This window comes from Papio anubis, chromosome 9 (genome assembly GCF_008728515.1).
Source record: "Papio anubis isolate 15944 chromosome 9, Panubis1.0, whole genome shotgun sequence".
Taxonomy (NCBI): Eukaryota; Metazoa; Chordata; class Mammalia; order Primates; family Cercopithecidae; genus Papio; species Papio anubis.
Genome location: NC_044984.1, coordinates 34,546,149 through 34,572,844, shown reverse-complemented (window position 1 = coordinate 34,572,844; position 26,696 = coordinate 34,546,149). Strand labels below are relative to the sequence as shown.

The 26,696-nt window shown below is 37.0% G+C and overlaps 1 protein-coding gene across 1 annotated transcript in view; it reads left to right on the top strand.

Annotated features, from left to right (window-relative positions):
• Positions 1-26,696, top strand: part of SLC2A13 (solute carrier family 2 member 13) — a 351,023-nt gene that overhangs the window by 216,858 nt on the left and 107,469 nt on the right. The window contains exons 5-6 of the mRNA XM_017945781.3: positions 15,580-15,743; positions 23,042-23,162. Coding sequence (XP_017801270.1) covers positions 15,580-15,743; positions 23,042-23,162 — 285 coding nt within the window. The remainder of the gene's footprint in view (positions 1-15,579; positions 15,744-23,041; positions 23,163-26,696) is intronic.

Sequence of the window (26,696 nt, the reverse complement as noted above, 5' to 3'; positions counted from 1 at the left end):
TCTAATAATTTCTTGCCCCACCATCACCATGATACACACCAGGAGTGAGAGCCTCTACTTCCCATTTTTCTCCTCTTTTTTCTTTCCCTATTGTGAAAAGGCCCTTTTCTACATTCCATTGTAAGCCTGCTCTACGTGTATTTTCATTGATTCTACAGCCCTTAGCAGAAAAGAGAGTTTATTGGCTTTGAGCCTCTAGGACTGACTGTACCCCTTATCCCCTTTAAGGGACAGGGTACTTCTGGGATATCACTTGTAACAAACTGGCTGCCCATCCATCTGCCCATCTCTGGAGGTGTCTAACTAAATATTTGTATGATTTTTATATTTTATGAATTTCACTACTAGTGACAACTTATTTAGCAGCAAAAGTGCTAAACTAGACAAAAGACTATCAAAAATGAAAGTACATTTTTATGCAAAAAAATGTAAAGTGTTAAATATGAATAAGGGTTTACGTTTTGCTCTGTGTGTAGAGTGCATAAACTGGGTAAGAATTACCATAACAGTTTCTTTTGTTACCCTCAATCTGTATGAGAATGGACTGTAGAGCTATTCTGTTAATTACACTCTAAAATGTTGAGTATTGCCTCTTAACAAGTTTGCATTTTCATAAGGTATTTTTGATGATTGGATGATTTTACATATGCAAAACACATCTGGACACTGCTTGGCATTTAGTAAGTGCTCAAAAATATTACTTCTTTTCCTCTTTTATCAGGAAATTATTTCTGCCCTCAGTTCCAGCTCTAAAAGTGAGTCTCTTAGAGTCATAGAAAATACTCAATGACCATTAGCCATTATTCTTTTTATTTCTCTATTCTGTGTTTTCTTATGAAGTAACTTTAAATTTTCATAATAAAGAACAGGAAATGAAAAGGGGCATTTCTAAAACCAATTCTACACACTTAAAGGAAAGTAGAGAGTTAAGACAATATAGTCAATTCAAACATACCAAAACATTTAACTCAGAAATATCTTCCTAATTCTTTTTATTTTTCAGAATTAGCCAGATGGTTCAATGCTTCTCTGTGGGATCTGCGAATTAAAATGAATGTCTGTCATGTAGTACTCCCTAAATAAATGTATGCTGACTGATAGATAATTGCTTTTCTTCTTCAGATCACACTTCATATATACACATAGTTAGATTTTTCTTTGCTGTTAGCTGTGAAAGGTCCTACTGGTCTGCTAATAATTGAGCAAGTAGTTTTAGTGCTGCATGTATGCATTGAAATGAACCAAGTGTAATTTTAGGCCTTTCTCTTTGAACATCAAAGGGCACGGCGCTGTCAACATGCCCGCATCAAGCCAGCAGCCTAATTTACTATTTAATAATACATTTGTGCGTCAGACCTCTCTTTGCCCAAGGCTGTTACAGTTCAACTAGTTCCTCTGCTGTTAAAAAATTGATCATCTTTCTTTCCCTGATATTTGGAAAAGGAACAGTAAAATTTATCTCTGTCGATTCAAAGGTCTGTTCACTTTAACCTTGACCTCTTTATTTCAGAAGTGTAAGAGGGCTTAAACACATGCAGAAGCTGTAAGGTAAAAGAAACCTTAAAATTAGTGATTTAGGAAATAGCTCAAGGTAGAAGATGGTTTCTATACAAGAAACTTGCGCTGGAGTAATATCTATACAAACTGGGTCACAAAGCCTGACTTTTTAAAAGTGGTGTTGAACCAAATACATTAGAATCTCTTGAAATGAATCAGAATCCTGGGTAGGAGGAGGTTGGAGCTGGACAAAGAGGAAAGACAACTGGGAATTTTGCATTGGGAACAATCTTCAGATGATTCTGATTCAAACTAAAGTTTGAGAACCATGTTGCTCTAAATGTTTTAGCAGTTAGTACAAAAGGGAAGACATGTTTTATTCCATGATTCACGAGGTAGAAGCGAATTAATTCCTCAGAGAAGGACAAGAATTCCTATGTACTAAGGCCAGAGAGAATTTTTATCTGGGTGCTTTGGTGGTAATATAATGCTCATTAATATTTATCTTTTCGGAGAAAGTTTATTGTAATGATTGGAACTCATAGTTACTGGTTTTGATGTCTAGAACATCAAAGCCATGCCATAGAAGTCCTTCATCCACATTGTAGAACCGGGGATTGAGGAAAAAATATAGCAAATATGCAATATTTGGTACAGAGATTCTCTCTGTGCTTCTTACATGTTAGATAACTGAATAAAGCCCATTACTTTAGCACCTTGTTTGCATTGTTGCTTTCTGTTTCACCTACTCTCTGTTTTTCTACAAGCCCACTCTTTTCATCGGGAGATGAAAGCATTCATTTGAGAGAGTAAGGAATTTCAAGTGAGGTTAGTCTGTGTTTTCCTCAATCTTTGGGAACTGGCAGTCCTGTTGACCTTCCTAGCCTCCTGTTCCTCCAGTGATCCTTCTTCCCTACTCAGTTTTTTTTTGCCTCATGAGCTGCAGTGGACAGAGCTCCTTTTCCATTTCATGATCAACCCCCTGCCTGAAAGGCAACTCTTAAATTTAGTCACAATTCATATCATTGTCATGTAGGAAGTCAAAATCAAGAAATTCCTTCCTGTCTATAATACCTGTCTCTGCCACTACAGTTTTTCTAATCAGGCACCTGAATAGATGTTTGTCATCCTACTTATGACTTACAGTCTTTCTGGTTCTTTCCAGTTCTCCCCGTGTATGATCCTTGGCTGATTTTAAATGCTTTCTCCAGCTAAACCCTGTGATAACTTGCATCTTGAATTCCTTGCCCCTTTGTATTGTTTTCAAATGTGGGACATGAGCAACAGTACTGTAGCTAATTGGCATCACTGATTAACTATTTGGACTGTAAGGTGGAGCTCATCACTGCCTTCATGTTCCAGCAGCTCTTTACCTTTACTGCTGTCATAGAACTCAGCCCACCAGTGTGTCCTTGTTATGTGCATGGCTGTCACCCTCAGTGTTATGGGCTCCCACCCTCCCTGAACAGTCCCCAGATACTGTCTTTGTATCTTCTGCTACATCTGGCACATAGTGGGTCCTGAATAAGTGTATCTTAATTGCATCTTATTGAGACATTTGGCCATGATGTACTTATTTTCTACAAAAATGTCTAAATATTTGTTTAATTGAATAGTTAGGCTTGTAATTTATTACTGTGACTTATTTGTAGTGTTTTAGGCACCCAGGGGTAAAGGACATAGATTATTTAATTTAAGAAAATACTAAGTTTGGCGAAGGAAAAAATTCAAGGGTCTTTTATTTTCTGAAGACATATATGTAAGTTCCTTATGATTATAATTTCATGTTTGTTTAACTTAAAATAGTATTAGATTTAGTTTGGCTGGGTCCAGTGGCTCATGCCTATAATCTCAGAAATTTGGGAGGTTGAGACAGAAGGGTGACTTGAGGCCAGGAGTCTGAGACCAGCCTGGGCAACATAGTGAGACCCCATCTCTACATAAATACATACATTAAAAATATAGATTCAGTTTACAGAGTTGGAGGCTTATGGTGCCTGAATACAATGTATGACATTTTCCAGTCTACAAAATACTAACACTTCAAACAAAACTTTTAAATAATATATGCTTATTATAGGAAACTGGAAATGTGTAAAGAGGAAAAGGCATCAAAATCTCACCACCAGGAGGTAGTCCGTCTACACGTTTTGATGGATTTGCCTTATTTTTCTGTGATTATTTTTAATAGATGAGATTCTACGTGAATATACTTCCGTATTTTGCTGTTTTCACTTCATCCTGCATGTTCCTGACCTCTTTCCCAGTTTGTGATTCCATAGAGATTCAGAGTTATAAATAATGTGCATAAAACTACATATATTTGCATAATCACATTTTTGTGACCAAGCTATAAAATGTTGCTTTTATATAGAGTGAAAGTTCTTGCAAAGTTTTACTTACAAGTGAAGCTTTGAAGCCATTACAACTTAAAATAAAACACTGTCTTAATTCCCTTTTGAGAGTCAGTGCCAAGAGCAATGTTTTTCTGGAAGTAAATGCCATGACCTGCCCTTTTTTAACACTCAGGCTCTTAAGCCTCCTGAGAAGAATTTTAAATAAACTGTCACCTTTCTCCCTCCTGTTTGCTTTAATGAGGTGTTAGATGGACACAGCTTGGAATTTTTGAGACAATAAATGATGGAAGAAAAGACTAGTTTGTATCATTGTTTGGATCAAAAGCTCCCAAGACATATGTAGTCATTTTTCTGATGTAGTATTCTCCAGCCTTGAGGGCACCTGGGAACTCAAGGTGGCAGTGAGGTAGAAAGCAGTGCAGCTAAATCAGGAGAGCGATGGTGGTGGGGTGTATTCAGCAAAAACTAAGACACACTCCACCTTTCCTTTACATCCTGCTCCAGAGACTTTTTTTTTTAAATCTCTTTAATCCTTTGGAATCTTTGAATGCTTTCTTATGAGCATTACCTATTACAATTATTAAAGAGATTAAAATTTAATCATATATACTTAACACTGAATTATATACTTTAAAAGGGTAAAGTGTTATGGTATGTGAATTATATCTGAGTAAAAATAAATAAGGGAAAAAAGAGGTGGAAAGCCATATGAACCCATTCATTTGTGTAAATAAACACTAAGTGTCTAAAAAATATTCATAAGCCTGCTTTGGTAGTTGCAAGAGTGAAACACACATAGATTATTCTTTTGGGAGTTTATAGAAATATGATAGAAATAGAAATATGATGTGTATTTAAGTAATTCTAATACCAGAAAAAACGTGGTGTGTGTTACTAAGAGAGGTACAGATAAAATTCTGGGGAAAAGTAGAAGGAAAGAGTAATAATTCTAGCAGCAAATGCCTTCCTAAAGAAGGAATTTAGAAGAGAGGTGTTCGAGTGTTGATTGATATTTGTGAATCAATGTAGATTGATTAGGTATGTTGGTAGATTTGATGGTGATGAGGCAGGGGAGCACCCATCTGATTGCTCACACTTCTTGGTGAGTATTAGGCAAGATTTCACCTGAGGCTGCATAGATTGGGATAGTGGAAAGAAGGGAGATGCTAGGAAAGCATCCTTTGGAGAGTTGGAAAGTGTGCATCTTCGGAAATTTCAAGTAAGGATAATTTGTGTTTTTCTCGAGACCCTTTCAGCTGCTAGATGTAAATGCAGAGTAGAAGAATAACTGGATATAGGAAGAGTTGGAATTTATGACCTAAGTATAACAAAGGGTTAACAGGCTAGGGAATTTGAGAATGGTGAAAAGAAAATGATGGTAGCAATGTTTTGGGGAAGTAATTTTCAAAGCAACATCAGCATCACCTGAAAACTTGTTGGAAAGGCGAATTCTTGGTTCTAGACCTACTGAATCAGAAATTCTGGGGACAGGGCCTAATAGTCTTGTGTTTTTGAACAGGTCTTTCAGGAGATTCTGTAGTACACCAATATCTGAGACCTTCTGGTTTGGGAAATATAAAGCATTTACATAGTAAGTACTGTTGTGGGTAAGGGGCAGGAATGAGTGATGATGAGTAACAAAAAAGAAGCAGTGTCTGGAATAAAGTCTACATGAGAGTGACATATTGTGTCAGTGGGGAATTCAAGTAAGTGAGCCTTGAGAGTAGGCTGTGCTGGCCAGAAAGCAAGATACTTAAAGGATTTTGGTGGTAGGACAGTTAAAAGAGACTCAGATGTTGTGTGGGTGGTCCATGTTGATGCCACTGTCACCAAGAATCATGATACAGGGCTACGAGTGGAGAAGAAACTTGTGAGGCCAGTACTGAAATCTCTATTGAATGAATAGTAACCAGAAATTGGACAGACAACTAAGTAAGAATTAGAGGATAGTACAGTCATTTCTTGCCCCTCTTTTCTTCCTCTCCCACTCCTCAGGCCCAGAGGTATCTAAAATATGAGAGAAAACAGCCTAGCCTCTGGATCTAAGCTGTAAGAAGGTTATACCTCATGTCTAGACTTAGTTCACAGGGCACAGAAATAGAGTGTGGGAGGGCTGAGATGAGAGGATGATTGGGTCAAATTAGTGAATGTTACCACGTTAGTGTGGAGGTAAATGGCCAGGTATAAATAGGTCATCTGAAAGCCTTAGACTCCTTCTTGTTGCTGAAATAAGCAGAGAATTGAGACATGATGAGGCGAGGTGAAAAGCATTGTCTGACAAGATTAGACTCAGCACTTTTTTAGTAAACTGAAAAAGACAGTCATGGGGAAATGATGCATACCTAGCTTAAACATTTTATTTCTAGTTGTACAATAATTCATCATATCCACTGAGCTTCCAGATTTTTTTTCTTACATAAACCACACCCATATTGTCATCTATGAATTCCAGGCCTTCAAGTAGAACCAGAACTAAAAGACACATATAAAGAAGCCCAAGGGCAGAATCTTTCTAGACTTTTACTTCTGTCTTATCCCTAATTTTTTATGGTTGTGTTACCCACACAACTTTTAAAATAACTCAGCCTTTACTGGCTTTTTCCAAAGCATGAAGTTTTGTTTTTAATGCAACAACTCTCTTTTAGTATTTTATGTTTTGTTGCTTTATGTAATATTTGATTGAATTATATAATTACAATGACAGGCATAAACAGGTTTGGGAACAATCACATGTAACTTGTTATACATACAGTTCAACAAATAGGAAATGTGAAGTCCCATATGTTCAATGTCCAGTGGGGCATGTATTTTATAGAAAGAATTTATAGGTCAATATGGCAAACTGGTGAATTCAAGTTCAGATTAGAGAGCTTACTTCATTGTTCTCCACGATGCTTAAAGGAAAGTCAGTGATGTGGCTGAGCTAGGTGAGACAAGTAATTGGTCTTTCCTGAGGTCCCCAGAGGTATGAAGCCAGAGTGAGGGGACTCACTTCTGAGGCAGAGGGTAGGTCACGTTGACAACATTGACATATGTAGAAATCCCTTATAAGTTCCATTGGCACACTTTCTTCTTTGTTCTTCCAAAAAGACTAATAAAATTATTTAAATTATGAAAATTATTTTATAATATATTAAATGTGATTAATAAGTAAACTTTCTGCAGGTTTCTATGATTTTTGTATCATTGCTTGATTTAATGGTAGTATGATACAATTCACTAGTATGTTAGCTCAAATCACTCCTATGAAATATGTGCAATTGTGATTTCTACTTTTCTAACTTTTAATTTTGGCTTTATGTCTTGCATGTAAAAAGAGGATTTCTCAGTGTACCAAATACATGAAAATATGTTTGAAAATTTTAATAATTTAAAAAATAGTTCTTAAGATGTTTGTATCTTGAGTAAAACATTTTTCTTTTAAAGATATCGATGTATTTTCCATGTGATGATATATTAGGCCATTCTTGCATTACTATAAAGAAATACTTAAGACTGAGTAATTTATATAGAAAAGAGATTTACTTGGCTTATGGTTCTACAAGCTTTACAGTAAGCATGGTGCTGGCATCTGCCCAGCTTCTGGGGAGGCCTCGGGAATCTTACAATCATGGAAGAAGGCAAAGGGGGAGCAGCCACGTCACGTGGCAAAAGCAAGAGCAAGCGAGAGAGAGAGAGTGCAGGGTGAGGTGCCACACACTTTTAAATGACTGTATGTTGTGTGAACTCACTATCATGAAGACAGGACCAAACCATGAAGAATCCGTCCCATGACCCAAACACACCCACCGGGCCTCACATCCAGCATTGGGGATTACAATTCAACATGAGATTTGCATGGGGACAAATATCCAAACTACATCATTCCTCCTCTGGCCCCTTCCAAATCTCATGTCCTTCTCACATTGCAAAATACAATCTTGCCTTCCCAATGATCCCTCAAAGTCTTAACTCATTCCAGCTTAACTCAAAAGTTCAAGGTCTCATATGAGACAAGGAAAATCCCTTCCACCTATGAGCCTGTAAAATAAAAATCAAAGTAGTTACTTCCAAGATACACGGGGGGTATAGACATTGGGTAAACAAATATTCCCATTCCAAAAGGGAGAAATCAGCCAAAAGAAAGGAAGAAAGGGGCTACAGGCCCCATGAAAGATTGAAACCCAGCAGGGCTGTAATTAAATCTTAAAGCTTCAAAATAATCACCTTTGACTGCATGTTCCACATCCAGGGCACACTGCTGCAAGGGCTGGACTCCCAAGGCCTTGGGCACCTTCACCTTTGTGGCTTTGCAGGGTTCAGTCCCCAGGGCTGCTGTCATGAGTTGAAGTTGGATGCCTATAGCTTTTCCAGGTGCAGGGTGCAAGCTGCCAATAGATCTACCATTTTAGGGTCTAGAGGATGGCGGCCCATTTTTCACAGCTCCACTAGGCAACAGAGGACTCTGTTTGAGGGCTCCAACGCCACATTTCCCCTTGGCACTGCCCTAGTAGGGGTTCTCTGTGAGGGCCCTGCCCCAGCAGCAGGCTTCTGTCAGGGCACCCAGGCTTTCTCACGCGTCTTCCAAAATCTCGGCAGAGGCTGCCAAGCATTCTTCACTTTGCATTCTGCACACCTACAGCCTTACCACCATGTAGAAGCCACCAAGTGTTATGCACCTTCTGGAGCTGTGGCCTGAGCTGTACCTAGGCAGGCCCCTTTGAGTCACAGCTGGAGCTGGAGTGGCCAGGATGTGGGGAGCAGTGTCTTGAGGTTGCACAGGGCAGTAGGCTCTGGGCTGGCCTACAAAACCATTCTATACTCCTAGGCCTTTGGGCCTGTGATGGGAAGACCTGTTGTGAAGGTCTCTGAAATTCCTTCAAGGCTTTTTTCCCATAGTCTTGGCTATTAGCACTTGGCTTCCTTTTAGTTATGCAAATTTCTCTAGCAAGTGGTTACTCCACAGCATGCTTGAATTCCTCTCCCAAAAAAAGCTTTTTCTTTGTCTGCCACATGGCCAGGCTGCAAATTTTCCAAATTTTTATGCTCTGCCTCCCTTTTAAATATAAGCTCCAACTTTAAGTAATTCCTTTGCTTCCTCATCTGAGAATAAGCTGTTAAAAGCAGACAGACCACTTCTTGAATGCTTCATTGCTTAAAAGTTTCTTCTGCTAGATACTGTAGTAATCAGTCTCAAGCTCAAGCTTTCACAGACCCCTGGGACATGAACAGAAAGCAGCCAAGTTCTTTGCTAAGGCATAATACATGTGACCTTTGCTACAGTTCCCAATAAGTTCCTTATTTCTACCTGAGACCTCGGTGGTCAAGACTTCACTGTCCATATCACTATCAGCATTTTGATCACAACCATTTAGTCAGTCTCTTAAAAGTTCCAAATTTTCCTTGATCTTCCTGTCTTCTGAGCCCTCCAAATTCTTCCAACCTCTGCCCATTACACAGTTCCAAAGTCACTTCCACATTTTCAAGTATCTTTATAGCAATGCCCCCCCCCCCGCCCCGCCGGTATCAACTTTCTGTATTAGGCTGTTCTTGCACTGCTCTGAAGAAATACCTGAGACTTGGTAATTTATAAAGAAAAGAGGTTCAATTAGCTTACTCTTGTGTAGGCTTTTCAGGAAGAGTGGCGCTGGCATCTGCTCAGCTTCTTTGGAGGCCTTAGGAAGCCTGCATTCATGGCAGAAGGCAAGGGAGAAGCAGACTCATCACATGGCAAAAGCAGGAGCAAGCAGTAGGAGAGTGGGTGGGGAGAGGTGCCTCACCCTTTTAAATGACCAAATTTCATGAGAACTCACATCATGAAGATAGCACCAAACCTTGAGGGATCCGCCTCCATGATCCAAACATCTCCCACCATGCCCCACCTCCAGCACTGGGGATTACATTTCAACATAAGATTTGGGCAGGGACAAATATCCAAATTATATCAGATGGAAAATATGATGTATTTTTTTAGAATAAATTCAAACCACTGCATAGAGGTTTAGAAGATTGAAAAGATAGTGGTAACCCATTATTTAAATGGTTGGCTGATATCATTATGTCTGTAAACATTGGAATTCACATGTTTTTAAATGTAAGTTCAGTGTATCTTTCCACAAGTCCATGACCTGACTTTTAAAAATTAGGTTTGTAGATTATTCTTATCTAAATATGTCATCCTCTGCCCTATGAAAGAGAATATAGTTATTGCCTAAATTTTTCTGGAACTAATTAACCTTTAAGTGGATGCCCTTGTGAGAGTTATTGATACGATTTGGCTGTGTCCCCACCCAAATCACCTCTTGAATTGTAGCTCCTGTAATCCCCACATTTCATGGAAAGGACTCAGTGGGAGGTAATTGAATCATGGGGGCAGAATTTTCCCATGCTGTTCTTGTGACAGGGAGTAAGTCTTATGAGATCTGATGGTTTTGTAAAGGGTAGTTGCCCTGCACACTCTGTCTTGCCTGCCCTTGTGTAAGATATACCTTTGCTCCTCTTTTGCCTTCCACCATGATTGTGGGGCCTCCCCAGCCATGTGGAACTCTTGAGTCCATTCAACCTTTTTATTTATAAATTATCCAGTCTAGTATATGTCTTTATAGCAGCATAGAACAGACTAATACAGTTATCCTTGTTTTTGAGTGTATAAACAGTCTCCCAATAGGAAAATATAATTCTTTTTAGTTAAAAGAACCTTTTAATGTAATGGCATTTTAAATTCTCTGTAGTCAATGTACTTTGGCATATTGTACCAAAAAAAAAAAAAAAAAAGTAACACTAGGAACTAAAAGAGCTAAAGAACATAACTTAGATAATGGAAATCTTTACTACTCCATACTTTCTCATGTAACTTGGCCTATATCACAATATGAATATGGCCTATAAGAGTATTGAGTAAGTCAACAGTTAATTTGTCCTACTTAGACTGGCTCTTGTCAGGAAGAATATGTTCCATATCCCTTTTATTTATTAAATTAATGTCTTTATAGTCCCATGCCAGCAAAAATTTGTCTTTATTATGAGCTGATACATTTTATTTTGTCAAACAGTTAAAATTTTCTAAAATGTTTACTATTTTGCCTTGGCTGCCAGGAATTTTAGAGCTAACTCGTAGTGTTTATACAGCCAAGGTTTTCATATAATTATCTTCATGTTCTACCTCTCTCTTATCAGTCTTTAATTTTTAATTTAGTAAGTCTATCAGGTGTTTTTTAGGATAATTATTCTTAATTTCTTCTCAAAAGTTTACAGTAGATAAATTCAATAAATCCAGCAGACACTTATTTTACTGTTAATTCTATAATGCAAGTAATAGTGAAAAAGATAGCTTTTTGAGAAATTCCTAGGAAGTGCTTTGTTCAAATAGGAACTTAGTAGATGTATTTTGTTAAGCATATGAAGTACTCATGTTTAGTCTTTTATTGCTAATTAAAAGTCAGCATGAGGATAAATTGTCATTTCCAAAGCCTATATGTTTTTGTTTTGTGTGAGTTAGATTTAAAATTTAGGACTGGAAGCTGAGTGTCACATAATCTCTAAGATACCAATGCATGTAGAGTTCCGGCCTTGGCTGTCCTTAAATGTCTACAGAGAGTTGCAAACCTTACAACTTCACTCTGGGGAAGAGATAGTATGTGTGAGATGACCAAAGTTTGCCCAGGGAATCTTTGAAGAAGATGATAGTTTGTCTGATAGATATTATAAAATGACTTTGAAAGGAGAGGGTATGCCTGCTTTGAGTCTAAAAAGGAAAGAAAGCCTTTTTCAGTTGTTCATATTGTTCTTTTATGCATAAGAAGGTTCCCTTATGCCTTTGTGCGACTTTTGAATGAATATAGTCCCTTGAAAATGCAAACTACTGCATAAAGGTTTAGAAGATTGTAAACACAGTGGTAGGTAGCTCATTACTTAAATAGTTGGCTGACATCATTATTTATGAAAACATTGGAATGTACTTTGTAAATGTAAGTTAAATATATCTTTTCATAAGACCATGACCTGACTTTTAAAATTAAGTTTGTGAATAGCTCTGACCTAGATATGTCATGTCCTGCCCTATGAAAGAGAATGTAGTTATTGCCTGATTTTTCTAGAACTGATTACCTTTTAAGTAGATGTCCTTGTCTTTCATTCCTTCCTTCTCATTATAACTGTTGGCTTTTGTTTATTTTACTGCTTATTAGTACGTTTACCGTGATAGCCAGAATAATGGTCCCCCTAAGGACATACATACACATCCTAGTTCCCAGAGCCTGTGAATATGTTACATTACATGGCAAAAGGAAATTAAGGTGCAGACTGAATTAAATGTGCTAATCAGTTTATCTTAATTAAAGAGATTATTCTGGATTTTCTGAGTGGAGCCAATCTAGTCACAAGGGAGGCAAAGCAAAGGTCATAGTGAAGTAACATGAGAGGGACTTGACAAATCATTGTTGGCTTTGAGGACTGAGGAAGGGGGCCACCAGCCAGGGAATTAGGAGACCTCTAAAAGCTGCAAAAGACAAGGACATGATTTTTCCCTGGAGCCTCCAGGAAGGAACAGAGCTCTGCTGACACCTGTGATTTTTGACCCCCAGTGAGACACTTGTCAGATTCCTGACCTACAGAGCTGTGAGATAATAAATGTGTTTTGTTTTAAAGTCACTAACCTTGTGGTAATTTGTCATGGCTGCAGCACAAACTAATATATTTATCAGTGTTTTAGAGAAAGGAAGATGAAAATCAAGGCAGTCTGTAAAGGACAAAATTTAGTGTGGGCTGAAGTTGCAGCTCTTGCTGAGAGGGAGATACAAGGCTGTCAGTGAATTTCAGCCCCTCCTCTTACTGTTTTCCATTAATCCAGATAATCTGCAATTGCCTGTTGCCAGTATAATGACTTGAAATAGGCTTCAGAACAATATACCTTTAGTTCAGTCGGCCTCCAGTCCACCCACTTGGCTATCACCGGAGTAATCTCTTCATAGAACAGATTGAATCCTGTTATTTCTCTTTAAACTCCACTTTGTGATTTCCCATTGCCTACAATACAAAGTCCTTACATTCAAGTCCCCTCCATAACAGAAGTTTCTGCTATAGCCTTACATCATACTTCTCATTTGTATGTGTTCTTTTTTTTATTTTTTAATTTTTTTGAGATGGAGTTTTGCTTTTGTTGCCCAGGCTGAAGTACAATGGCACGATCTTGGCTCACTGCAACCTCCGCCTCCCAGGTTCAAGCAATTCTCCTGCCTCAGGCTCCTGAGTAGCTGGGATTATAGGCGCCCGCTACCATGCCCAGCTAATTTTTTGTATTTTTGGTAGAGATGGGGTTTCACCATCTTGGCCAGGCTGGCTTTGAACTCCCGACCTCAGGTCATTTGCCCGCCTTGGCCTCCCAAAGTGCTGGGATTACAGGTGTGAGCCACTGTGCTCGGCCCCTCATTTGTATGCATTCTATGTTCAACCAAGGTGAAGTACTTATGTCTGTGAACCCAGCGTACCATTTTGTACTTTGGTCCTTCAGATATGTCATTTCGGTGACCTCTAATGCCCTCCCCCATTGTCAGACCTGCTGGCAAACCTCTATGACAAGGCACAACTCAAACATTAATTCCCTGGAAAATCAAGGAATATTCTACAGCAAATAAATTGTTTGCTCTGTTCTTTATGCCTCATTATTAATTGTACGTGTTGTGATATTAAAATATTGTCTTTCCGTTTCATTCTTTTAAATTAAACTATGTACTTCTTGAGGGCAGCAACAGGATTCAATAACATATCTGTGGGATCTTAGTAATTCACATAGCTTATACACTAGGTACTTAATAAATAAATATTCAGTGTACAAGTGATTATGTTACCTAACCTGGCCAGAAGACACAGAAGTGCTATTGGAATGCAGGTTTCTGAATTCCAGGTCAGTTTTTGGTTGCATTCTGACTCTATAACTTAAGTACTGAAAATACTTTGTATAGCTATGTAACATTTTTCATTTTAAATAAAATTTAGACAACTTATTCTGTTTTATACCACTCTCTGTTCTATTCATTTAACACTTGTGATTTGATTGTTTTATTTTATTAAAAATGAAAGCATCAAAATAGCTTCTGTTTTAATTTTCCCCTGCCTCTATTTGGAAGAATTATTTTGCACAATGTAACTATTTTTATTCTTAAATTATTGTGAAGACTCTGAAACTTAGTAGCATGACACATGTCAAATTCTTTTGGCTTTAAATGTTTGAATTTTCTCTCAATGTTTCTATTTTCTGCCTTTTTAGATTTGGTATTCATGTTAGTTTCTTAGTGATTACATGTAAGGTTTGACATTGCCATACAGGTCTTTATGAAAATGTATATGGTAGAACTTGGAAACTATAAAACACTACACACATGGAATGAATTGTTTTCATAATTTTTATCATCACTTTACACTCTGACTGCAAAACATTCGCAGTTTTCATGATGATGGGAATAATTCCACTGGGAATTTCTCTTTTTGCAATAGCTGTCAGAATTCAGTCTTAAAATGGTTGGCATGCTTTTTAGTGTGATCAGTAAAACACATCCTTCATGCTGCATAGTTAATTTATAGGTTTGATTTATTAATTTTAAAAAGGAAAACACTTTTTTTCAAGATGAATGAGTCCATATTGGTATTAAAATTTTACATAAGAACCATCATCATTAGTTTAAAAAATAGACAGAAGCCATTGGTTAATCAATGAGACTTAAACATATTAAAAACAGATTTGATTTTTGAAATATTATGAAGGTATTGATAAATATTCAGAAACTGTAGATTTTTAACTATGGAAATATCCAGCCTGATTTAACATATTGCTTGGATGACCACTGTCTGATTTGAGTAAAGCTAACTTGTTTTAGAATGGCTTGAAAAACTGGGCAAAGCCATGGTTCAGAATGTGTCTTTAAGGTTTGAATTCTATCACATTTCATCAGTGGCTCACCAGCAGTACTTTGCTTTCTTTGTTTTCAGGTTAACTTTAAAGTAATCAGCTGGTTTAGCTATTAATGTTTCCACCAGAAAAGAAATGTCTTGTGAGAAAGCTGTCATCCTTAAATGTGCCAGACATATCTTCCATTGTGCATCAGCAAACTGGCATTATCTTTTTAAAGCCAGTCTCCAGTGAGTTCACTTAGCATGAAATGAGTCTATAGAGCCTAATCATACTAGAGACGTTAGCTCACCAGAGTACCCTTTTTCAGGAAACATAAATGATTCTCATGGACCTCATGTCAGTTTCTCATCTTTTTACACAATGCCAAATACATTCTGACACTGTCTTACTCATTGTGTCTTTTTTGAGGAGTTCCTTCACTTGTCCCAGATTTTTACCATTATATTACATTCTCCTACGGCAGCCTTTTAAGGACATTAATTCACAGTGTATGATGACTTCTGATTCATTCCATGGACTTGGAGTTTATGATAGTTTTAGTGAAACTACCAGCGGCCATTGTCCCTACTTGTGGGATGTGCATCACTTTGGAAGTCTTCAACCTTTTCTACTTGCTCAGGTGCCTTTTCTTGATTATCCAAACTCCAAAATAAATTTATTTGAACATAGTCTTTATATTGTGATCTTTTCAACAGCTTGCATTAATTCCCATGTTAATTTGATGTTATTACCGTAGCTATCCGTATTATTTTTTTAAGTTGAATACATCATTTTCTATCAGAATAACCCTGTTTCTTTGGGTAACTATCAATAGCAATTGTTTTATTCATTGCTTTGCAGGTACTACAGTGCAACCATTCTGCAGATGTCTGGTGTTGAAGATGATAGACTTGCAATATGGCTGGCTTCAGTTACAGCCTTCACAAATTTCATTTTCACACTTGCGGGAGTCTGGCTTGTTGAGAAAGTGGGCCGCAGAAAGCTTACCTTTGGTAGTTTAGCAGGTAGGTGCCTGGATGAAGAATTCAATTATAAACTTTATTTCCTAATAACTTCAAGTTTAACCTTCAAAAATACAATACTTACACCACTTCTAATATTGATTTCTCAGCCAAACAACAAGAAAATTAGAGTCCTTCCAGACCAAAAATGAAAAAAAAAAAGAGCTTTTAACAACTCTTACATTACGTGACTAGAAACTAGAATGTGAGTAGAAACAAACTGCAAGAATAATTTTGATCTACTGAGAGTAACATTTTTCTGTTATTTGAGTTCCACTCAAAAGTATAAAAGTGAAAAAAAAATTGTTTTCTGTTCTATCCTTTCTTGAAAAACTAAAACTTTGGATTCAGAAACTCACTTTTTAACATATGATATATTTTTAAATTTGGAATACAATGGAATTAAATTTGGAGCATTTTTTTTCAAAGATCTTTCAGCAGGAGAGTATTAGAACCATGTAATTTCTTCACAAAGCAGGGACAGACTCTTTCTGTGTTTGAAACAAGCCTAAGTTCCAGGGTAAATTCTGGTTGGTTAAATGTATTTTTATTGATAGCGAAATAAAGCAAAACCTTTTTTTTTTTTTTTAATTCCCAAATATCTTTTCTGTTTAAATTCTGCCCATTTTATTTATTATTTCACTGTAACACAAGGACTGTTTCATTGATAGAATGAGACCCACATCTTTAACATTGTTTTTACATGGTTGCATGATAGAATTTTCTAATTTTTTTCAAATATGCAAGTACATTCCTATGTACAATTAACTGCACTCTAATAACTCCTTTATAAGTTTATTTGGAGTGAGAATATATTTTTCCATTAAAATATAGTTTCCAGGGCAGTATTAACTAAATTCTATTTTAATCAAATTATATCTAAAACATTGATCTAATAGAACTGTTTCAGGCGCTCATCCCAGATTTGATGAGAAAATACATTCTAAGTTCCAAACTCAGTTATCGGAAATACTTGCCCTCTCCTGGCCCTCATTCCAGAAGGAAGAGTAGAATGTTTTCACCTTCTTTTCTTGCCTAAGCAGTGGGAGCCCTTGAATCCAATAATGTGTGCTGAACTGCAGTATCAGTGTTTGAGGGAAAGGTGAGAGATTGTCTGATTAAGGGGCAAAGGTGATTGCCTACAGCCAGGATACCTACTGAACTAAGACAGTAGGTAAATGAATAAAAATGAGGGACAAGTAAGGGTTTCAAAACCATGTTTATAAACCTGTTGAAGAAACCAGAGATATTTAGCCTAGAGAACAGACTAAAGACGGAAGCCTACCAGGTATCTTATTTTAGCAGATAGTAGATGTTATGAGGACACAGATTTTTACTTAATACAAGAAAAATATTCCCAATAATCAGAGCTATCCAGCAATGAAGCGGGGTGTCTCGTTAGGATAGTAAACTCTCAACAAAAGGATAGATTACCATCAGGCAGTGAAGTATTAAAAATAAATTCCCACAGTGGGCTGGAAATTGGATTTGCTGACCCTTGATTTTCAGATGAAGGCTAAGAAGAGATAATAGCTGCTTTTAAATATTTTTAATGGATGACACCCTTCTTTTTAAATAGAACTCCAGTATATTACTACCTCAAGAAGTCTGTTTTTTTAAATAGAACTTAATTGCTGCTTCAATTTGGGATTTGGCCTTTGAGATCTGGGGAAAACTGACTAAACATTATTTCTAGCAACCTGTATTCCTTCATTTGGTATTCCAGTAAAACGCTTTCTTATCAGTTCTGTAGGATTTTTGAGCCCTTATCGATGTAGAGCCCCAGACTGTTTGGATTTGAATAGCGTGACTTTAGGCAAGGTTCTCTTTCCTTATGTGTGAATGAGGATTAATTATCATCCCTACTTCACAGAGATGTAATGAGGATTTAACACATTTACAGATGTATAGGATTTCAAATACTACATGACACAGAGAGTAAAGGGCTCAGAGCATTTTAGCTGTCACAGCATTATTGTTACCAAAGAGTGAGCCTTTGTTGTTTAAACCTTACTGCAAAAGCAGCCTCCATCATCATAGTCTAGGAACCTTCCTGAACTCTTCTGGCCTATGTCGTGTTCCCCTCTCAGTGTAAGTCTTCTGCCCAAGGATTCCCAGAGCCCATCCCTGACTGTTAAGAAGAAGTATTAAGACAATTCCTTGGGAAGCACCAAGGGATTTCAGGGTCTCCTTCTCATGAGCAACCTATAGGCACTTTTCTTTCCTGCCTCGTTCTCTTTGCAGCCGAAACCCACCAAGGCCTCAGTTCTGTCCACTACAAACACTGTACAGTGATTTCTCCAGCTTGAGAGACACAGTCTATTTGATTTCCTTATTACGTGGCCAATTAAAGTGATACAGTGGATATTACAATGGTTTGAGAAGTAGAAATCCTGGTTTCTTGTCACAAGCCTCACCGGTCTCCTCTGTTACCTGTACACACAGTAATTGGTGCCATTCATGTGGTTCTTGAGTTTCAGTGATTAAATAGGTCCTACTAGAAGATAATGACCAATGGACCTTTACACCTTCAGAAGAAGATGTACCACTTAACAACCTTGTAACATATTAGTATTACTCCAGTGTGACCCTCACTCACAATAGATTTTTCTTTCACATTCCTATACTGATTGATTCTATGTTAGTTGTATTTTTATTTCGGTGTGTTTTTGTTTTATTCATTTATATGTAGGTATATACTTGATATTTTAATGGTACTAAGTATTAACATACTGTTCTATGTTAAATTTCTTAAATTGGCTATAGCCTAGAATGTTTAACCTTTGAATCAATATTATTCCCTGTTTTGTGTTTTTATTATCATTTATTTTATTATATTGGACTAAGAATAGCGAAAAATGTTATGTCAAGATGGTTTTTTGTTAGATATTCATTCTTTTAGGATGACTACAAATAAAAACTATGTAAGCTTGGGCAAAGGAACTCTTTATACAAAGAAATACAAAATATGTAGTCCACAAGTAATTTTAAATGTAGGACATTTTTGGTGGTCGGACTTTTTGTATTTTTTTTTTTGGGGGGGGGGGGGGACTGAGTCTCCCTTTGTTGCCCAGACTGGAGTGAAGTGGCATGATCTCGGCTCACGGCAAGCTCCGCCTCCCGGGTTCACACCATTTTCCTGCCTCAGCCTTCCGGTAGCTGGGACTATAGGCGCCTGCCACCACACCCGTCTAATTTTTTGTATTTTTAGTAGAGACAGGGTTTCACCGTGTTAGCCAGGATGGTCTTGATCTCCTGACCTCGTGATCCACCCGCCTCGGCCTCCCAAAGTGCTGGGATTACAGGCGTGAGCCACTGCACCCAGCCATCTTTTTGTATTTTCAAAGCTTGTTCAGAGAACTGGACTTTTCTGGTAAATATTACAAATTTAGTGACAACTTCTTGATTCTTTTAATATTGGAATATTTATATTTTTGTAGCTTTATTGGTAATGAATCAGAAAGCCAGAAAGATTGTGTTTTTCCCCCTCATGTTTTGGTAGTGTATATTTCTGAAAACTTCACTCACAGACTGTCTTCATCACAATTGCCAAGGGTACTTATTGTAAAACGTGGATTATTGGGCCTTAACCCAGATCTACTAACTTAGAATTTCTGAAAATGAGGCTTGAAATATGTGCACTTTAGACAGGTTCCCTAGGTGATACTTACGCACACAAAGTGTGAGAACTACTCATCTAGTAGAGTCATGGGAAGGGAAATGATTTCGTTTCTCTCAGTATTTACCAATAAGCAAAACACTGTACCTGGTACTGATTATTACATCAGATATTTTTAATAATGCTATTTATTCAGCACTCTTCACTTCCTGTGGAGAATATTTTTATTTTCAATATTATATCAAAATTTCAAAATCTAACACTGTATTTGGTTAAGACAGACTCTTCTCTTGAAACATAAAGAACACGCCAAAACTACACAGTACACCAGATAAAATTCTTTGATCCAAAGCCTTCTTGTATTAGACTCAAATCCAGGTTGTAATAATGAATAACTTTACAATAACCAGATTGTTTTTAAATACTAACAAATGATTGATAAAACATCTGTAACTTACTAAATATAAGGAAAAAGGTAATTCAAATCATTTTATGCTTTAACAGTGTATATGAGTAGATGATAGGACTAAGTGATTACTTAAAAATTTATTTTATAAATAAAGTCATTTAAGATACCATTTCCTTGTTGTAAGGAGCTTATCATGTCATAGGGGTTTTAGCCCTGTCTTGGCATCATAACCACTTGTGGAACTCTTTAAAACTCAGATATTTTGTACTGATCTTCTGGAGACTGATTCAGAGGTTGAGGTACATCCAGGCATTTGCTTCCAACAGGAAGCCAGGATTCAGAACCATCACTATCTGTAATAACAAAAGTAAGAGTATAATGCTGGCTTTTTAAAATATTTTCCTCCAAAATGGGCCAAAATAAAGATAAATTTGGCATAAGAAGAGTTAACTTTTGCCTATTTAGGAATTTTGTATATCCAGAATAGTTTATTTCAATAGTTTATTTCTCATAATTTTTAGGTTGGTTGGACTTGTTAAGAGATAGATGTAGAGTCATATTATCCATATTGCAGAACCCTCGTTTAGGATAGTTATACCATACTAACCTCATGACTTTAATTGGATTGTCTTAACAGTTTTTTTTTGTTTTTTTTTTTTCAAAAATAGCCAACATTGCAAAAATGTATACTATGGTGGTCCATCCATTCAGCCAATATTTATTTCAATCTTTATATGCCAGGCACTAGAATTGAACTTTACTGGGTATGCGCTAGGCATATCATCTTAGAGTTTATCATTTTCATGGAGATAGGTTATTTAATGAGTGTTATGAAAGAAGAGACTCATCATTCCTTCACATCTTAATATATCAAAGTTTCCTGATTTAAAAAAAATCTTACCTGTTACATGGCAATAAGATATGGATGTAATTTGGGCAAATAGGGACTCAGAATTTTTGATGGACAGACTAACAGTAAATCTCATGGTTGGGTTGTTTTGTTTGAGGAGAGAGGTATGATCTTCATAACAGACCTATTACATCTCTTTCCTGTTTTTCAATTTGGGGCTTGATGGTCTTTTGAGAAAAGTAATGGCTCAAACTATTCCTATTTCTGGTTTGAATTTTAAGCCAACAGTAGTTAAACAAACTGTAATTTTAGTTTTATTGCATTATTGGCCTGGTTTTGTGAAATAGACTTCTGACCTTTCTTTAATCTTCCCCATCCTTCAACTTTGTTCTGTTATTTTGAAGGTTTGCTGTGGCTGCTGCTGCTGCTTGTAATAATAATCATAGCATAATAGCTAATATGTCATAGCATTAAAACATCTTTCAAATACATTATAACATTTAAAATTCACTATAAGTCCGTAAGGTGAGTATTTTCACTAAGCCCTATTTTACAAAAGACAACATTGAATTGTGGAAAGGCTGTGTCCCTTATCCAAGATCCCAGAGTCACTAAACAGCAAAGCTAGCTAAAAACTATAGCCATCTGATCCCAAGGTCACCTCTGCACCCATAATGCCTGGCTTCACACACCTACTATGTCTTAAATAAAAACACCTCAACTATTATATAGTACCCTTTTGTACTTCCACAGTGCTTCTCAATGTTCTTTTTAAAATCTATTTTGAATAATATTTTTGTTCGTAATTTAAATTCCCTCCAAGCTTAACTAATGAAACCTTAACTATGACTAAACTGCCCTCCTAAATTCCATGTTTTAAACTTATTTTCTCTCATTCAAATAAGGTGTACACACTAATACAGCCATATTCTCTTTTTTAACTTTTATTTTAATTTCATAGGTACATGTGCAGGCTCGTTATATAAGTAAACACATATCTCATAGGTCTGGTGTACAGATTATTTTGTCACCCAGAAAATAAGCACAATACCTAATAAACTGTTTTTTGATCTTCTCCTTTCTCCCACCCTCTACCCTCAAGTAATCCCCTGGTGTCTGTTGTTCCTTTCATTGTATCCATGTGTTTTTATCATGCAGCTCCCACTTTTAAATGAGAACATGCAGTATTAGGTTTTCTATTTCTGTGTTAGTTTGCCAAGGATCATGGCCTCCAGCTCCATCCATGTTGCTGCAGAGGACATGATCTCATTCTTTTTTACAGCTGCATGGTATTCCATCATATTTGCTTTCTCCATTCTTCCCATGACCCTTTTCGTTCATCCTCACAATGTCTGTGACTCAAACAATAGTCAGAAACTTGAAAAATGCCTTACTTACAATTAGGATGTCTATCAGGGACACAAAAATTATTCTTTTAAGTAATATGCTTAATCACCATTCCTATATGTTAGCATCAAAACAAGTATTTCACTTTCAAATACCAACAAGAAAGAAAAAAGAATACATGTGATATATTATTTCTGGTACCTTAAAATCTTCAAAAAATGCTATTCCATTTTAATAAAACATGCTCTTTCAACTGCTTTAGAAATAACTCGTTTGTTAAACTAAAAAGGTTCACCAATTTAAGTCTTACATGATTGAATGTCATTAGAAGAATTTTCTTGGCATCAAAAGGAACACTTGATGGAAATCTATTGTCTTTCATACTTCCTGATATGTTAGGCACTCAATAATGTTGTCACATTAATTGATTTTGAGATTTTCAGGAATCCTAGGTGTGTGTGGTTTCTTTTAAGAAATCATTACCAATTTACTGTTTGGCTAGCAAATGTATTTGTTTTGAATTTCACTCTCATCATGTCTCACCATGAATGTGCTAGTGAATAGTTCTGATAATTTGTTTATACATTGGGAGCATTGTTTTTTTTAAATCCATTGAAGATAGAGCACGGTACTTTTTTTCAGAGGGTTTTGTTTGTTTGTTTTTTGGTTTTATTTTTACCAAACCCAGTCTGCTTTAAAATAATATTGTTGGGCCGGGCGTGGTGGCTCAAGCCTGTAATCCCAGCACTTTGGGAGGCCGAGACGGGCGGATCACGAGGTCAGGAGATCGAGACCATCCTGGCTAACACGGTGAAACCCCGTCTCTATTAAGAAATACAAAAAACTAGCCGGGCGAGGTGGCCGGCGCCTGTAGTCCCAGCCACTCGGGAGGCTGAGGCCAGAGAATGGCGTGAACCCGGGAGGCGGAGCTTTCAGTGAGCTGAGATCCGGCCACTGCACTCCAGCCTGGGCGACAGAGCGAGACTCCGTCTCAAAAAAAAATAAAATAAAAATAAAATAAAATAAAATAATATTGTCAACTCTTCTCTAATATAATTTTTTTTTTTTCTTTTAAGGTACCACTGTAGCACTCATTATTCTTGCCTTGGGATTTGTGCTATCAGCCCAAGTTTCCCCACGCATCACTTTTCAGCCAATAACTCCGTCAGGTCAGAACGCCACTTGCACAAGCTACAGGTGAGATTTCATTATGTTCTTCTTCGCTTACATGACTCGGGTAACTTTTTTGCTTGCTTTTAACTTTTTTAAAGTTGTAGAGATGAGTAGGAGCTTGCTAGGCATCCAGTCTTATGTAAGAAGGGAAGAAAATGGGAAAGGTGGTAGAGAGGGGCCCCCAGGAAGAGGAACAGCTTGTGCAGATGTGTGAGTGTAAGAATTTAAGGAAACAGTGAGTTATTAGACACAATCTTGGTGATGTTTCTATGGAAATTAAAATTAGGGATTGATACTGAATCTAAGCAGGAATACAGAAAAGCTATTTTAGATCATATACTATTCAGTGACCTCTATATTCCAAGCAAAATAAATAACTTTAATCAGTAATTAAACTTTTACAAGATGCACATGCCCTCTGAATATTCTGACAATTTGTACTGATTTGCATGGATATCCTCTTATTCATTTAAACAGAAGAAAAGGTTTGCCTCAGTGCTGAGGCTCTTTCAGAGAATCAGGAAGTAAAAAGTGATGGTGGAAAAACACAAAATGTTATAATGGCTAGCTGCAGGCCTAAGACCTCATTACATCTATCACTATGTGATAATTAGATTTAAAAGCAGACAAACAGATAGATGGACTGAGAACACATAAATGAAAGTTTGAGTGATGGGACACATCAATTAATATATTTGGCAGCAGAGCTTCAAAGTTTTGAACTGAATTTTAGCCACCATAAAGTCTAGTAATCCCTTTAAAACATATGGATAGAATAAGACCTAGCCTTAAAAAAAATTTATATTCCTTTAGCTTGAAATAGATGGACGCAAGTCTCAAATCAATGAGTAAATGATTTATTAATTCATACAATCCTATATGAAATTAAAACATTATACACTAAACTCCACTTGGTATTCACTTAGAGCATCCAGCTGAGCTGAATTGATGATGGCTATTCATTACAACAGTGAGTAAGATATATTGGTTCCAAATTATGATCTGCGTTCCTTTGGAAAATAGGCACCACAGCACATCTTTTATTTTACTGATAAGTTTATTTATTATTGGCTTACTGACTTCCATAGTCTTTTTATTGTTCTTTTTTTTTTTTTTAATACTTTTCAGTTCTAGGGTACAGATGCACAGTGTGCACGTTTGTTACGTAGGTATACATGTGCCATGTTGGTGTGCTGCACCCATTAACTTGTCATTTACATTAGGTATATCTCCTAATGCTATCCTTCCCCCCAACCCCACAACAGGCCCCAGTGTGTGATGTTCCCCTTCCTGTGTCCAAGTGTTCTCATTGTTCAGTTCCCACCTATGAGTGAGAACATGCAGTGTTTGGTTTTCTGTCCTTAAGACAGTTTGCTCAGAATGGTTTCCAGCTCAACAAAAGACATGAACTCATCGTTTTTTATGGCTGCATAGTATTCCATGGTGTATATATGTGCCACATTTTCTTAATCCAGTCTATCATTGATGGACATTTAGGTTGGTTCCAAGTCTTGCTATTGTGAATAGTGCTGCAATAAACATACGTGTGCATGTGTCTTTATAGCAGCGTGATTTATAATCCTTTGGGTATATACCTAGTAATGGGATGGCTGGGTCAAATGGTATTTCTAGTTCTAGATCCTTGAGGAATCACCACACTGTCTTCCACAATGGTTGTACTTGTTTACAGTCCCACCAACAGTATAAAAGCATTCCTATTTCTCCACATCCTCTCCAGCACCTGTTGTTTCCTGACTTTTTAATGATCGCCATTCTAACTGGTGTGAGATGGTATCTCATTGTGGTTTTGATTTTCATTTCTCTGATGGCCAGTGATGATGAACATTTTTTCATGTGTCTCTTGGCTACCCAAATGTCATCTTTTGAGAAGTGTCTGTTCATATCCTTCACCCACTTTTTGATGGGGTTGTTTTTTTCTTGTAAATTTGTTTGAGTTCTTTGTAGATTCTGGATATTAGCCCTTTGTCAGATGAGTAGATTGCAAACATTTTCTCCCATTCTGTAGGTTGCCTGTTCACTCTGATGGTAGTTTTGTTGTTGTTGTTGTTGTTGTTGTGCAGAAGGTCTTTAATTTAATTAGATCCCATTTGTCAATTTTGGCTTTTGTTGCCGTTGCTTTTGGTGTTTTAGACATGAAGTCCTTGCCCATGCCTATCTCCTAAATGGTATTACCTAGGTTTTCTTCTAGGGGTTTTATGGTTTTGGGTCTAACATTTAAGTCTTTAATCCATCTTGAATTAATTTTAGTATAAGGTGTAAGGAAGGTATCCAGTTTCAGCTTTCTACATATGGCTAGCCAGTTTTCCCAGCATCATTTATTAATAGGGAATCCTTTCCCCATTTCTTGTTTTTCTTCGGTTTGTCAAAGATCAGATGGTTGTAGATATGTGGTATTATTTCTGAGGGCTCTGTTCTGTTTCATTGGCCTATATCTGTTTTGGTACCAGTACCATGCTGTTTTGGTTACTGTAGCCTTGTAGTATAGTTTGAAGTCAGGTAGCATGATACCTCCAGCTTTGTTCTTTTGGCTTAGGATTGTCTTGGCAATGCGGGCTCTTTTTTGGTTCCATATGAACTTTAAAGCAGTTTTTTCCAGTTCTGTGAAGAAAATCATTGGTAGCTTGATGGGGATGGCATTGAATCTATAAATTACCTTGGGCAGTGTGGCCATTTTCACGATATTGATTCTTCCTATCCATGAGCATGGATGTTCTTCCATTTGTTTGTGTCCTCTTTTATTTCGTTGAGCAGAAGTTTGTAGTTTTCCTTGAAGAGGTTCTTCATATCCATTGCAAGTTGGATTCCTCGGCATTTTATTCTCTTTGAAGCAGTTGTGAATGGGAGTTCACTCATGATTTGGCTCTCTGTGTGGCTGTTACAGGTGAATAAGAATGCTTGTGATTTTTGAACATTGATTTTGTGTCCTGAGACTTTGCTGAAGTTGCTTATCAGCTTAAGGAGATTTGGAGCTGAGATGATGGGGTTTTCTAAATACACAGTCATGTCATCTGCAAACAGGGACAATTTGATTTCCTCTTTTCCTAACTGAATACCCTTTATTTCTTTCTCCTGCCTGATTCCCCTGGCCAGAACTTCCAACACTATGTTGAATAGGAGTGGTGAGAGAGGGCATCCCTGTCTTGTGCCAGTTTTCAAAGGAAGTGCTTCCAGCTTTTGCCCATTCATTATAATATTGACTGTGGGTTTTTCATAAATAGCTCTTATTATTTTGAGATACATCCCATCAGTACCTAATTTATTGAGAGTTTTTAGCATGAAGGGCTGTGAATGTTGTCAAAGGCCTTTTCTTCATCTATTGAGATAATCATGTACTTTTTGTCTTTGGTTCTGTTTATATGCTTTATTACGTTTATTGATTTGCATATGTTGAACCAGCCTTGCATCCTAGGGATGAAGCCCACTTGATCATGGTGGATAAGCTTTTTGATGTGCTGCTGGATTCGGTTTGCCAGTATTTTATTGAGGATTTTTGCATCAGTGTTCATCAGGGATATTGGTCTAAAATTCTCTTTTTTT